This window comes from Scatophagus argus, chromosome 1, assembly GCF_020382885.2.
Source record: "Scatophagus argus isolate fScaArg1 chromosome 1, fScaArg1.pri, whole genome shotgun sequence".
In the NCBI taxonomy this organism is placed as follows: domain Eukaryota; kingdom Metazoa; phylum Chordata; class Actinopteri; family Scatophagidae; genus Scatophagus; species Scatophagus argus.
In genome coordinates, this window is record NC_058493.1 from 10,527,963 (window position 1) to 10,542,089 (window position 14,127).

Below are 14,127 nucleotides of genomic sequence, written 5' to 3' on the forward strand. Positions count from 1 at the left end.
TGATGAGCTTTTGCTTTACATTTACTTAAATATGTCACACATTCTCTGTAATCTTTAGGTTCAGTTGACAAACTTGGATCTTCTTTCTGTTTTCAGCATTTCTCGGTCAGAGAAAAACAGTTTTTCAAGCAGCTCTGAGTCTCAGCTCATGAATCATGTCTTATGTAACAGTGGAGCTTTTATTGGAGCATTTCACACGACACAGTGATTTTATAATATTTACATTATGGTCTCTTACAACTTATGTCTTCCTGGAATTTATTTGGAAAAAACATGACCGATGCTTTTATTGCTGTTTTTTTTTCTTTGCCTTACGATGAGACTCAATAGCTGATTATTCGACCTCACGTATTTTCTTTTCTGACACAGCTGTCAGTGAATAGCCTATGGAGCTGAGATCATACCACACCCAGAGGGTTTATGTTGCACGGCTCTGATTGGTATATGGATAAAGGTGGAGCGGCTGGAAGCGCGCAGGACGCGCTGGATGGCAGAAGAGCTGTGCAGTTGTGGAAGGTAACTGGCTGGCTTGTAAAACTTACAGCAGCATATCCATGGGAAACAAACGGACATTGACACCTAACACCAAGCTTCGTTTTGTCTCGCTGTGATTTTTCAATATTTGGGGTTCCAGAAGTGTCCATGTGGTTAAACCCACAGCCCTCTCCACTGCACATGAACGTAAGTTTACTTTGCGCACAGCGTGATTGAAATTTCTTTGTCCCTTTACAGGTGTGGAAACCGTTCAATGAACTGATCAGGGTGTATTTCAAATTAAATTTTAAGTCGGACGGGATGTCGTGAAGTCCTTGCCGTCTGTGATGCACTTTTAAATCGAAGGGATTTTCATTCGGCTAAGATCTGCATGGCTGCAGAACAAGAAAATGTCTATGTAATTTATGTAAGGTTCCGTCTGCCTATCAGTATGAGTGCGGTTATATTTTTAAGGAATCGTTTTGGTGGTCACCTCGGATCAAAATACGAAAATGAAAAGAGAAGGAGAGAGAGAGAGAGAGAGAGAGAGAGAGAGGGAGACTGGATGAGTAAGCGCGTGTGCATGCCAGTGTGTTTCATTGGGCTTAAATGACGGCTGTTTTGTCCATCAACTTTAATAATAAAATAAGTCTACATGGCGTTAAATGCCATCCTTGTCTATGATAATGTCATCTTTCATAAAATTTGGCACTAGAAGAATAAACATCCAAATCAAACTTAATGTAGAATTCATGATTCCGATTTCAAAAAGTATGTTTATGTTTTTCGAGGCTGCCAAACACTTATTAAACGAACCAGGCCACCTAACAAAGTGTACGTCAATCCATCCGCACATATCTGTGTACTAGAAGAAAAGAACAACACTCTATACCTCTTTCAATACCATGGCAAAAAGAACATTTTATTATTAAGAACATGCACACAGTGCTGGTACAGAAAACGTCACTGAACACATGCCAACACATTTGTAATAATATTAATGTGAAAATCTGATTGCAGATCTGTTTTCTTATAGCTGCTCTACCTTTGATACTGTTAAATGGAAATAGTGTTTTGTTTTAAACGGGATTCTGAAAATGTATGGATACCTCGCATGTTGTTACATGCACTTGCAGAACTTTATACTATTTAATATTAGCTCAAATATACTGTATTCATGCTCCTCACAGATTGTTAGCTCCATCTTTCCACCTCATTGAATTGCAACGAGGCTTCCATATATGCATATTACTTCCTCTTGATGAGCCACTGTATTATTCATGGAATGTTTGTATTTCTTCTTACACAAATGTGTATGATCTGTGCCCACTGCACTGCCCATGACTCATCTGTCTTGTACCTTCCTGATTCCCTCTTTTTCATTCATTCTTGTTAACCAGCGCTGATCTTCATGGTGGATGAGCAGAATGTTTATCCCTTTGCGAGCGTCAGAAAATGAATGCCATTTCGTGTGACTCTGCAACGACCATGTATCACCTGACCACAGACCCCTATCTGAACGTGAGCTGCAACTCCTCCTCACCCCCATCCAACTGGACAGCGGTGGGTGGTGCCCTGCAGCTGCCCACATTCACCACAGCAGCCAAAGTCAGAGTGGTCATCACCTGCATTCTCTGTGGCATCTCGGCCTTTTGCAACCTGGCTGTGCTGTGGGCGGCTCACAGCGATGGGAAGCGTAAATCCCACGTCAGGGTGCTGATAATCAACCTGACGGTGGCTGATCTGCTGGTGACCTTCATCGTGATGCCTGTGGATGCAGTGTGGAACATCACAGTCCAGTGGCTTGCTGGGGACTTTGCCTGCAGGCTGCTGATGTTTCTTAAGCTGCAGGCGATGTACTCCTGCGCCTTTGTCACCGTGGTGATCAGTCTTGATAGGCAGTCTGCCATCCTCAACCCTCTGGCTATCAACAAGGCCAGAAAGAGGAACAGAGTTATGCTGACTGTGGCGTGGGGCATGAGTATACTGTTGTCAGTTCCTCAGGTAAGCTCAGACATCCCAGGTGACAACACAGACCAGAGGTCAGGACTGGTTTTCAGACTTTTTTGTTTTGTTTAATCAAACATGTTCTGAATATTGTATAGCCTGTGATTTACAATTAATGTCTATGTCTTTTCCACAAAACTACTCATGAAAAGGCATGAAATATGGCTGCCAGTGGCCCTCACAACATCAGTCTAAAAAAAAAGTGGAACCACTGCTTTAAAAGACCCACTTCCTGATCACACGTGAAAATTAATTCGGCCTTCAGGAAAGTGGGCTTTCTGTCTGCAGACTGAATAGATGAAGTGTGAACCTTTTTAAAGTATTCATTTTGGGTAGTGACATGTAGTAATCGCTTAAAGGGTTAGTCCACCCACTACATTTCATGTGCTAAGACAGCATCTATCCCTTGCAGGTCAACCAGATTATGGAAAGTCACCACTGAATGTTGATATGACCACCAAACACATGAGGAATAGCCATGGATCTTACCTCACATGAATGAAAATGCCTCTTTTTGTTAATTTCTCTCCTTAGATAATTCTTTTTCACAGTGTGACCATCATCCATCCTGAGAACTTCACTCAGTGTACCACACGTGGAAGTTTTGCCACTCATTGGCATGAAACAGCCTACAACATGTTCACCTTTTCCTGCCTGTTTCTGCTGCCACTGGTCATCATGATAACCTGCTACACCAGGATCTTCTGTGAGATCTCCAAACGACTAAAAAAGGACAACTGTAAGTTCAAATATGAAGTTCTATGGATCAGGTTACATCACTGATTAACATTTATGTAACATAAATGCTGCTGCACTGTTTGGCCTGTTTATTAGCAGGTTCACAGTGATAAAAGCTTGGCTGCATTTGTTCTTTGAAGGCTTTTTGTTTTTCAAGCCAAACAGAGCTGTAGATCTCATTATCAGTGTTTAGTAGTAATTAGGAAATGCTATTATGCTGGTGTTAGCATTTAGCTCAAAGCACTGCTAGTGTGGTTGTTGGTCTTGTTGTTAGAAATCCCACAGACAGAAAACCTGAAACCTGATCCAATAAAACTAAGACTATGCAAATTGACCTTTTGAACGCATTGCTAAGTAACTCTCCTAATCTTTAGGAATGAGGAATGATTATCTTATACTAGTGTAGAGTAATTTGTAATTTGTTTGTTGTTGTTTCAAGACTAATGTGTACTGTGTTTTGTTTCTGTCGCCTGCTTTGCCTCCAGTGCCTTCAAATGAAGTGCATTTGCGGCGTTCGAAGAATAACATCCCCAGAGCCCGGATGAGAACTCTAAAAATGAGTATTGTGATTGTCTTGTCTTTCATTATTTGCTGGACACCATACTACCTGCTGGGCTTGTGGTACTGGTTCTTCCCTGACGACTTGGAGGGTAAGGTCTCTCACTCACTGACCCACATTCTGTTCATCTTTGGCCTCGTCAACGCCTGCCTGGACCCTGTCATATATGGCCTGTTCACCATTCACTTCAGAAAGGGGCTCCGGAGGTATTATTGCAATGCCACCACAGTGTCCGATGTGGATAATAACACTGTTATAACTGGATCTTTCACTTGTGCTGCCAACTCTTTGCCTTTAAACAAACAGGTGAGCCCAAAAGGCCAGGAGAGGTTCATATTGTTCAGCGATAACCACGGCAAAGCAGAGTCAACGTCACCAAGAATCAGCTTTTTAGCAGCAGAAAATGATACAGAGATAGATCCTTACCAGGCCAGTCCTGAGTAAGAAATCCGCAATGTGTGTTTTCATTGTCCAATATTGCGATGACTTGTGATAAAGAAATATTTAAGCTCCTCTTGTCTACTTCCTCAGCCACTGTGCCAGCTAGTGGCCACTAAATAGACACCAATTAATCTGAGGGTATCTGATGGCTAGCTGTTGTTTCATCTGAATGGCCAAATGGTGTGAATGCATGTCTCATGTAGCCAGTTCTCCATCTGAGAGGTCATGGGTTGCATGGAGGGCACATGTAAATAAAAGGATCTTTCTTATTTATCATATTTCACAGTCTTTTTAGTGATGTGTTTATAACACAGGTTTATATCGTGCTGAAAATACAATTTATTGGGCAGCACTAGCCCTGAAAGCATCATGTGAGGAGAGCACAATGTGGAGACTTGCTGTTTTTGTTTTGTGTTTTACCATTATTGTATAACTGTTTTATTTATTCAGTGTCTGGTGTGTGAGGTCCTGCGTGTCATTTTGACTTCCTTCACAAATTGTAACATGCTTCGGTATAAAATACAAACATGGTTGGAAAATGAAGAGCTTTGTATTTCCGCAGCGAGGGAAAGCATCATAAAATCCAGTGGTCACACTACACATAAAGAGCTCCTGTAATAAAGGAATGTGTAGTGCTCTGTAAATTGTAACTTGTGCTCTATTTGAATTAAACACATTTCTTGTAATTTGGAGTGTCTATTGTCAGCCTGTTGATGTTGGAAATTTAACCCATTTTCAGAGATGAAATCAAACAGCCCAGCAGAGGAGAAAAATATTGTCACATATGGATGAAATTGTAAGAGTACAAATTCCTATTGCACATCAATCTCTTACACGAACACACTTCTTTGTCAGTAATGATGTGTAGCGGTAGGCTCCCTGAGGAGACTGCTGCCAACAATCAATGGTGAGTCATAAGGGTCCACATGGAAAGGCCATTACTACATTTGAACTATGACAACCTAATATGTGGCAGAGAATTTGAAAATTATCCTCTGTTCCATAATAAGGCTTTTCTCTCTCTTTTTTTTTTTGTTCAGAACAAAGAATGATTGACACAGGTGGGTTCAGTGCCTGTATCATATTATTTGTCCCTTAACAACAGGAACCTCATGCAGACAACTTGTACTTATGTCTTAGAAAATAGATAATGTAGCTAGAAAATTATCTGTCAGTTTCTGAGATACAGCGGTAACAACAGCTGGGTGTCTTTCCACATCCTAAGGGGAAAATGATCTAGGCAATGTTCTACTGTGGCCACAAGCCATAAAATTATTTCAAACCGAGATAAGACATAATAATAATCAGTTTCTTGAGATCTGTCACAACCATCACAAGTTCCCAGAACCCAAGGTAATGTCCTCAAATTGTTTTGTCTCATCCACAATTCAAATCCCAAAGTTATTCAGTTTACTATCACAGAGGACTAAGAAAATAGAACAAATAAAGAAAATATTCAGATTTGAGACTGCAGCCAGCACATTTTCTTACTGTTGCTTAAAATTGCCTGAATAACTACTTATTCATTACCAACAATTTTGCCAAATTATTTTGTCAGACAACTAATCCATTATAGGAATACTTTAACATTTAAGGAAATGTTATTATTCATAATTTCAGAATTTATTAGCCTTATAAAAGAGGCAAATGAAGTCAAGTGTATGGTGGCTGAGAGAGCTGAGAGAACACACTGCAGCTTCAGAAATGACACATGCAAATAGACAAAACACAAGCACATAGAAAACATCTTCATCAATCTGACAACACATCACATGCAAACACACACACAACGCAACCAAATACACCAACGCAGAAAGCAGAAAAACAGTGTGATGAACCCCTTTGGCACATGCTCTCCTGGCCACCGATCCCATCAGCAAATAGTGACAAGAATTAGATTAAAGTCTTTGCCTCATTTAATTTAAGAAGCCATTGCTTTTATTGACTGATTCTTTGCTCTGGTAAATATCTGATGCTGACAGTAACACATGCCAAGCTGTCTGAATAGAGCACCTGTGCTTTCATTACACTCTCAGTGACATGTGGCCCTTTGACGGTAACAGTCAGTAAAGCTTTGCAGAAAATGAAGCTTTCAGGCACATATTAAAAACAGCATCTGTTTTTTTCTTGACAGAGAGACTCCACAGCATGAGCTGATATAACTGATGAAGATGGTACACAAACGATGCACCAGTGTAGATAACTGCTTCTGTGTATGTGATTCACATTATTCTTCTGCCACCAATCTAAACTTAAATGGGGAGTCAGAGAGGTGCCATATAATTCAATCGAATTATTCAGTTACTACCTAAGCAAAAATTAAACCTATACTTTCACTGTATAGACGGTCAAAGCCCGGAGTAGCAAATCAAACAACCTGTCCTAGTTCTGACATTAAAAACATGACACATGAAACATTTAAGGATCCTAAAGGCAACAAAATGCCACATAAAAACCTCACAAAACCAAAAAATCCTGAAGGCAACAAAATGTTAGGACTGAGTATGACATCCTTTTAAGGATACGCATACTGAACATGTCATCCTTAAATTATATCATACTCAGTCATCCTTTTAAAATACATACAAGAGATGGCCAGTGGCCTAACAGCACCACAGGGAAATGAAAGACCACAGAAAAATGTTGCCCAACTCAAAACAGGAAACAGTATCATTCCTTTTTCTACTGTAAGACAAATTCAGAATCTGTTTGATTTGCAAATGATAAGTGGAGATTAAGTTATGTTAGTAATGTATGGTCACATTTGATCCGTGACAGATTTAAACAAGGGCTTACTAACAATCTTATATGCAGGTCTGATCCACTGAGTCAAAGTGTTTCTGTAAAAGGATCAACTGATAATTAGGAAAAAGAAATAGCGTAACACCTCATCATATTACAAACAATGAATGCAGTCCTTTAATCCAGTTATCGATGCTTCAGTCTCCATAAACATAACTTTTACTGTTTGCTTCAATTCAGCCACCGTTTAACTGATCCTACTACTTCTCTCATTTGTTGCAATGTGTACTACTCTTATTAATTAAAGAAAGAAAATACAGAACAAAGAAAATATTTAACAATTGTAATCATTTTGTAATTATTTATTGATATATAAATGTTACTCAACTCTACAATTAATATATTCAGTAGGTATGAAAGGGACGTACAGTGTGGATTGTACAGCAGCATTCAAAGATTCTATGTGCACAAAATAAACCATGTGTCTGTAATAGACAATTCTGCATTCAAAAATATTTTTAAGGAAATGTCTTAAGGTAACACTTTTATATAAATCAGATTCACTTAATTTACAGATTTGTCAAAAAAGTTTTATACATTACTGCACTCAAGGCTTTAAAACTAAAATAAACATGCACACAAACAGTAAATGCAATAGTACCAGTGTTCCCTGCAGTCCTTCAGCTGGCTGCAGCTCTGCTGTCTCTCTGCTGCACCTTCGCTGCAGTTTCTTCTAGCTGCTTCCAAGTCTGCCGTAAAGCTTTATTCCTTTCATCCACAGACACCACTCTTCACATGAAAACATAAGACATACATGACAAGTTAAAACTTTAACGTTCAAATATAGACACCAGATATTCACATTATAGTAGCAAAGAGACGCAAAGAACGGAACCTTTGCTGAAGGTATGAATCACAGGCTTCCTCTAGAGCGACACACCTCAGTGATTCTTGTGGTTGTTGAGAGTCTGGAAGTGAAACAATATAGTGTTTAATGATATCAGACTCTCCAAAACAGAAGCTGAAGAGCTGACTTTGGCTTCCTCCCTTTGAAGGCACACTGCAGCTGGGTTCCTGGTCACCTGCCGAGACATGAAAGCCTTGAGTTACATTAGTTCAGTTTCATGTAACCTTGTATCTGCAGCTTACTCACATAGCCATCATATTATGAACTCAATGAATGTCCTACCTTTCTAAAGAGTCACTATTGATCCGTTAATATTTCTCTCTTACAGCTGACAAACTTCGCTATTCAAAACAAAGCAAACAAACAAACGGTTAGCAATGGGTTTACCTTTTATGTACAGAGTTTGCTGTTTGGTGTTCAGAGCATAAACAGGATTGCAGGGAGTAGCAATCATATGAGTTGTGGGAGGAATCAAGAAACACACGGTGGTTTTGTTGACAGCATCTTGGAGGAGCATTGTTCCATTTCTTCGCACCACTAGCAACTATTTGAGGCAAGAAAAATATGGCAGCAAAGAGTGATCCAAATAGTCTGGAATTATAATACTGTAAGTTCTATGGAGATTCTTTTTGTATAAACAGCTTTAAACTTTTCATCAACAACTTCAGTATTTCTACCAAAAACTGCAGGAATGGCACTGATGCAGCGACAGCCGGGAGATCCCTGCTGTGTTTTGACCTGTAGAGATATAAGAATTAATGTTACTACTACTACTCATAATAACTAATACTAATGTGAATGCATTTCATTTGACAAGAAAGCATTTAGATGCATACATTAAATATGGAAATATGGAAAACTCAGGTAACCTTTCAGTGAGCTGCACTGAGCCGGATAGCGTCCCTCGTCCTGTGGTGACTGTGTAAATCGTTCCGCTTTTACACAACACCAAAAGATTGACTTTTGCTACGGTAAAAGCCTGGGGATCATCAGCAGACACAGGCCAGTAATCGACAAATTGCATCCTGAAGAAGCCACTGTCTGTTGCGGACACTAAGACAACAGACAATGAAGAGCCTGAAGGAGCGAGAGGACAAACAGAATCAAATATAACCTTCTTTATGTTACAGACCTCTAAGAATGGCTGTTAGTGTGTTCATCACTCACAGAGACACACACATATGAAGTGTTGTTGTGATTTTTCCCCAAAATGATTCACACTCATTATCACTAATCAGTCATGTTCCTTTCAGGGAAATCCTAAATATATCTCACCACTAACCCAAGAGCTTGTTACAATTCACTGAATTGTGTGCATGCGTGTGTGTGTGTCTGCTTGGGGAGTATTTCACCACAGAAGCACTCAGAACTCATTATTCAGTAATATCTATCTAAGATTTGCTATCTAACATAAGCTAATATTAGCCACCAAAAGTTACAGCTCATAGTAAGAGTGTGTGAGTGTGTGTTTTACTACTTATGAATTCACAGTCTTTCTTCTTTTCAAAATCTCAGAATTACCCTATCCAATTACTATGCTATACTATAAATGTTCCTAATACTCTCTGTTCGACAGAAATACAATGTTTGCAGATTATTTGAAAACTCAAAATCATTTAAATATTGCTTTTTCTACCTTTTATTTTCCAGAATTTTACCACAAAATAAGGTTTGCTCACCGGATTGCCTGTCCCAGACACACACCAAACCATCATCGAGGCCAAGAGCTATGTAACGGGTGCATCTACTGACAGCAGAGCAGAGGATTTCCTTTGCATTTGGCCACAGTGCATCTGGCATAGGTTCCATGTCTGCTACAAAAAAGAGAAGGATCAAAACTAAAAATGTATGCACTCTCTAGTACAAAGAAAAACACGGCAGATATGAGTTATTAATGTCAGGCAACACATTTCAAAGATCTGGTTGTGAAAGTCCAGCAGACTGATCTCTGAACAAAGAAATAATGTACCCGGTTTGTTCTTTGGTGCTTTCTGCAGCAAATACTGAAGAAGATTATGGCTGCCACTCCACCACACACAGACAGCAACAGGCAATCCTGCAGAGATTAAAGATGACATTAACAGGAGCACAGTCTGTCACTACCTGCCTTTATGGAGACTGAATGAATATGAAGGACAAAATCCACAGGAATTAGCTATTCATTAAAACAGAAAGACCCCATTTGTGATCCATTATTCTGAAGGGAAATCCTAAATATATCTCCCTTCAGGGATAAATAAAGGAATTCTGAAGACTACTATATTTTTAGTGAAAAGGGCTGTGAAAAAGTACTGGACAATCTTTTAACGTTACTTACCTTTACATTTTCTTTGTCATAGAAAATTCACATTTTCAACACTCAAAATTCAAATTTACTCCATTACAAACCTGGCTGAGACGCTGGTTTGTTGCCACCAGGAAACTGACCACAAGGCAGAAGAAAATGGTGTGTGCATCGTCTGAAAAACATTCCACTGATTGATTGAGTGTACAATTTTTGGTTTTACGTGTGGCAATACAGTCAGGGGATTTAAATTAAAATAAAATATTATATTATATAATGATATAAAATTTTCACACAAAGACCACGTATGCATTACATGTATTCTGCAGCAGATCAACTGTGAAATAACGATTGTATTTGTGTAAACTTTATCACACCTTGGGCTTTCATCTGTTTCCTTCATTTTTCCTGCTTCTGTACTGAATGGATGTAGCTCCTGTTGACAACTTCTGCTGGTGTGTATGTCCAGAGCCAAACAGTGTGTCAGAAAGTCTGTCATTTGCAAGCCCTCAAGTGGACCATCTGATGTTCTCCCTGCAAAACAGCAGAAACATGGTGGAACACTGACTCGCCTGCGTGCTGCAACTTTCTCTTATTACTTCTCTTTGCAACAGTAAAAAATCTAGATATACTGCAAAACTATCTAATAACTGACAGATATACATATAGGCACACACTTACACCACAGCCACACATATGCATGCGCGCGCACACACACACTGGACTTCTGTTCAGTTAAATGATACCACACTTAAGTATTACATTTTTACTATACTATACCTGTTGGGATTTTGGGTGGCTTGATCTTAATCACCACTGAAACTGGAGAATATTTCACATCAACATCTCCAGACGAGTTTGGGTGCTGAAGAAAAAAAAATGCAAATGTCAATAAGTTTTTCTCAAAATAGCAGTAACAATAATAACATTATTGAACTTTTGACTGAATGAGAAGAACACCACCTTCAAACCAGCCTAGCAATTAAATTTCAATACAACACCTGTTTTTGTGATCGTGCCATCTCCAGCTCTCTCAGCCATGCTTCTGAGGGGAAGTGATAGAGCTCGAGCCAAAGGGCACCGTTGCCTGACAGGAGGTGTAAAATACACATGATTTTGTTTTCATATTATCATATGATGAACCCAGCTCAAACGGAGACTTAAGTCCTTACTTACAGCTGATGGATGCAGCTCCATAATCTCCCCCATCAGATACTTCAAATGTCAAGCAAATTCTCCTTTCGTTGATGTTCTCCTGATATAAAAAGGGTGTTTTGTATATGTTATTTTTTTCCTACTCCTAAGAGGATTACCTGGACTCACAACTGGAAACTACTGAATATCCTATAAATATACACACAACATTTTGCAAACAGAACTGCTTGATTTTTTTTGGACTTTCTATTAGTACCCTTATAAACGACATGTAAAACACGATACACACCATGATGTTAATAACACTGAGCAGGTGGATGCCTTCACAGCGATATGCAAAGACTCTGGCAACACCTGCAGTGGAAGATGATAGTGGTCGATGTCAGTGTACTGATACATTTGTAAGCTGTGCTTGTTTCTACACTTTCTGGAAAACATTTTTTAAGCTTTCTGTCCTGTGATTCTCAGGTCTTGATTTCATCATAATTCATGACTTCAGGATCGGCATAGAGCACAGACAAATGCATTTAATAATTTATAAAAATCTGATGATCTGTTCAGGTTTAAACACAACAGTAATTGACTCCTAATCAGAGGAGCACTACTCACCCATATCATCAACAGTGCCCAGCATGTAGGCCCCTTCGGCCATCCTGGTCATTTGAATAGATGTAATTTCTACTCTGTCCTGCAGCCACTCTGCAACACAGATCAGAGAGGATGCACACCACACAGACAAGCCCTGGGAGTGACCCAGACTGAGGTAGCTGCCGTCTTCTGAACACACCAGGCAGTTGGTGCTCTCTGGAAGCTGATGGAGTCACAACAGTGAAAAATAAATACCCACATTTCCCTTAGAAAGTCCTGATCTTTTTATTTATTATTTATTTTCATGAGTAGAATACAAAGAAAGGAGCTTGTGTGGCTGTAGAGCTTTTTGGACATGTCGATGTAGGTCCTCAGTCATCCAGGTCATAGCAGTTGAAGTGCCAGAAGCTAAGGCAATCGGATATCTTTTAGGTCCTGAGGGTCACTGACACTTCGTACCATCACGTGGGATGTTATGGTCACATGAGCCAAGGTACGCGTCAGTAGTGGGCCGTTGTCCCACTCCATCATGTGAGTCATTAGGATCACATGAGGAATGGTGTGCATGGGGGTTAAACCGTCTGGGGAGGGATGTCAAGGCTGCACTATAGGTGGCTGAAAGTTGGTGTTGTAAACCACCACCTCTGTTCAAAGATGGATGTTCTATCTGGACACAGATGGCCTCTTTCACACCTCTCTCAAACCATCAGTCTTCCTTGTCCAGAATGTGAACATTTGAGTCCTCAAAGGTGTGTTCCTTATCCCCAGGGATACTACATTTATATGGACTTCCCAAGACACACAAGGAAGAAGCCCCACTCAACGACCCTCAGAACCACCCACAAGGTGGCATCCTCATGAGAGGTTAAATACCTGGGAACCTCTTAGAACTGAAGAAGCATGTCAGATAAAAAGTGAAACATCTTCAACAACCTAAAAGATATCTGGTAGCCTTCACTTCTAGCACTTCAGTCCTTTTTGGACATATTTGATACTTTGGCTATAAACATATTCTTGACTTGATTTGAAATTATTCAAAATAATACATAGCTCAGGAAAAGTTTTGCCAGATGGTTTGCAAGAATATGAAGATTAACATCTCTGTCGTGAACTCATTTCAAGAAATATCCCATTCCCAATCTGTACCTGCGTTGCAAGGGATGGTCCCAGAGTAGGAGTTTTCTTTTCTCTGGACGCCTCTGTTCTGCAAACTGCTTCCATTTCTGTGTCTGGGCAGACAAGAAGGTGTGGGGAGTTAATCTCCAGGAGTTACCATTAAAACTGTTTATGTGTTATCATTGATAAGTCTAACCGTGCAGACATGCATGCACTGAGCACTGAAACCTCTTGGTTAAATAAAGTAAAAAATAAATAAATAAATGAAAACAAATCAGTGGTCTAAAGGACCAGCATTCATAATTGTACTTACATAAAGGACTGATTTAAATTTAAATTTAAAGGACTGACTCAAGTAAATTAACTCCATTAATATTGTACATAAGGATAAACAGGTATCGCTAACACTAACACGCTAATGATGGCAGTGCATCACAGTACAAGTTACAAGTATGTGTGGCTCTGACTGACAAAGAGGAGTGTTGCAGCTGTGTGAGCAAATGAATTCACTGATATGCCGCACGATAACACACATCTGAGTTCACATACAAAATAAAATAAAGTTTTCGAGTGATGTAGGCCAGCTAACTGTCATCGTTCATTTTTAGTTTAGTTTTAGGTAGCTATAGCTAACGCCAGCCTACAACAGCCGTGGTGAACAAGGACACCGGGAACATTGACTCATATTGCCCTTTGTATTGTTGTTAATTAAAAGAATATCATTTCAAAATGTCACTTAGTTTTATATCATTGGCCAGCCACTTTACCTTAAGTAGGACAGAGATTATGATGGTAACACAAGCAGCCGCGGGGGGAAGTTTATCGTAACTATGACAACAGTGACTCCCTGAACGTGCTGTCGTCACGTCCACCTGCGCAGGCCCACTAGTAAAGCACTTGAGAAAAAAAAAAAAAAAAAAAAAAAAAAAGTAAAGCACTTGAGAGGTTTCAAAAAGCCAGCTAAAAATAACTTCCGTTAATAACTTCATGTCAGTGCCATCAGTTCTTTATTTTACGGCCATTCTTGAGAGTATCGTGGTTTTAATTAAACGTAACTATTTATATCCAATTTGATACATTTAGCCATTACTATGAAACAACCTCTGGATTGCCAGA

At 39.5% G+C, this 14,127-nt stretch overlaps 2 protein-coding genes across 2 annotated transcripts; one reads left to right on the forward strand and one right to left on the reverse strand.

The window, feature by feature from the left end:
* The first annotated feature begins 477 nt into the window (after positions 1-477).
* LOC124053954 (putative gonadotropin-releasing hormone II receptor) lies at positions 478-4,911 on the forward strand. The gene is made up of 4 exons (XM_046379601.1): positions 478-681; positions 1,875-2,478; positions 3,016-3,220; positions 3,705-4,911. Exons 2-4 carry the CDS (start codon positions 1,930-1,932, stop codon positions 4,220-4,222), a joined length of 1,272 nt encoding a protein of 423 aa, XP_046235557.1. The 5' UTR covers positions 478-681; positions 1,875-1,929; the 3' UTR covers positions 4,223-4,911.
* Positions 4,912-7,308: 2,397 nt separating this feature from the next.
* Positions 7,309-13,834, reverse strand: wdr93 (WD repeat domain 93). The gene is made up of 16 exons (XM_046379710.1): positions 13,779-13,834; positions 13,042-13,124; positions 11,917-12,118; positions 11,597-11,661; positions 11,329-11,407; positions 11,154-11,239; positions 10,933-11,017; positions 10,530-10,686; positions 10,257-10,327; positions 9,838-9,924; positions 9,548-9,679; positions 8,738-8,945; positions 8,546-8,606; positions 8,256-8,412; positions 7,857-8,043; positions 7,309-7,750 (listed from the first exon to the last, which is right to left on the reverse strand). Exons 2-16 carry the CDS (start codon positions 13,114-13,116, stop codon positions 7,642-7,644), a joined length of 1,761 nt encoding a protein of 586 aa, XP_046235666.1. The 5' UTR covers positions 13,117-13,124; positions 13,779-13,834; the 3' UTR covers positions 7,309-7,641.
* Positions 13,835-14,127: the final 293 nt, after the last annotated feature.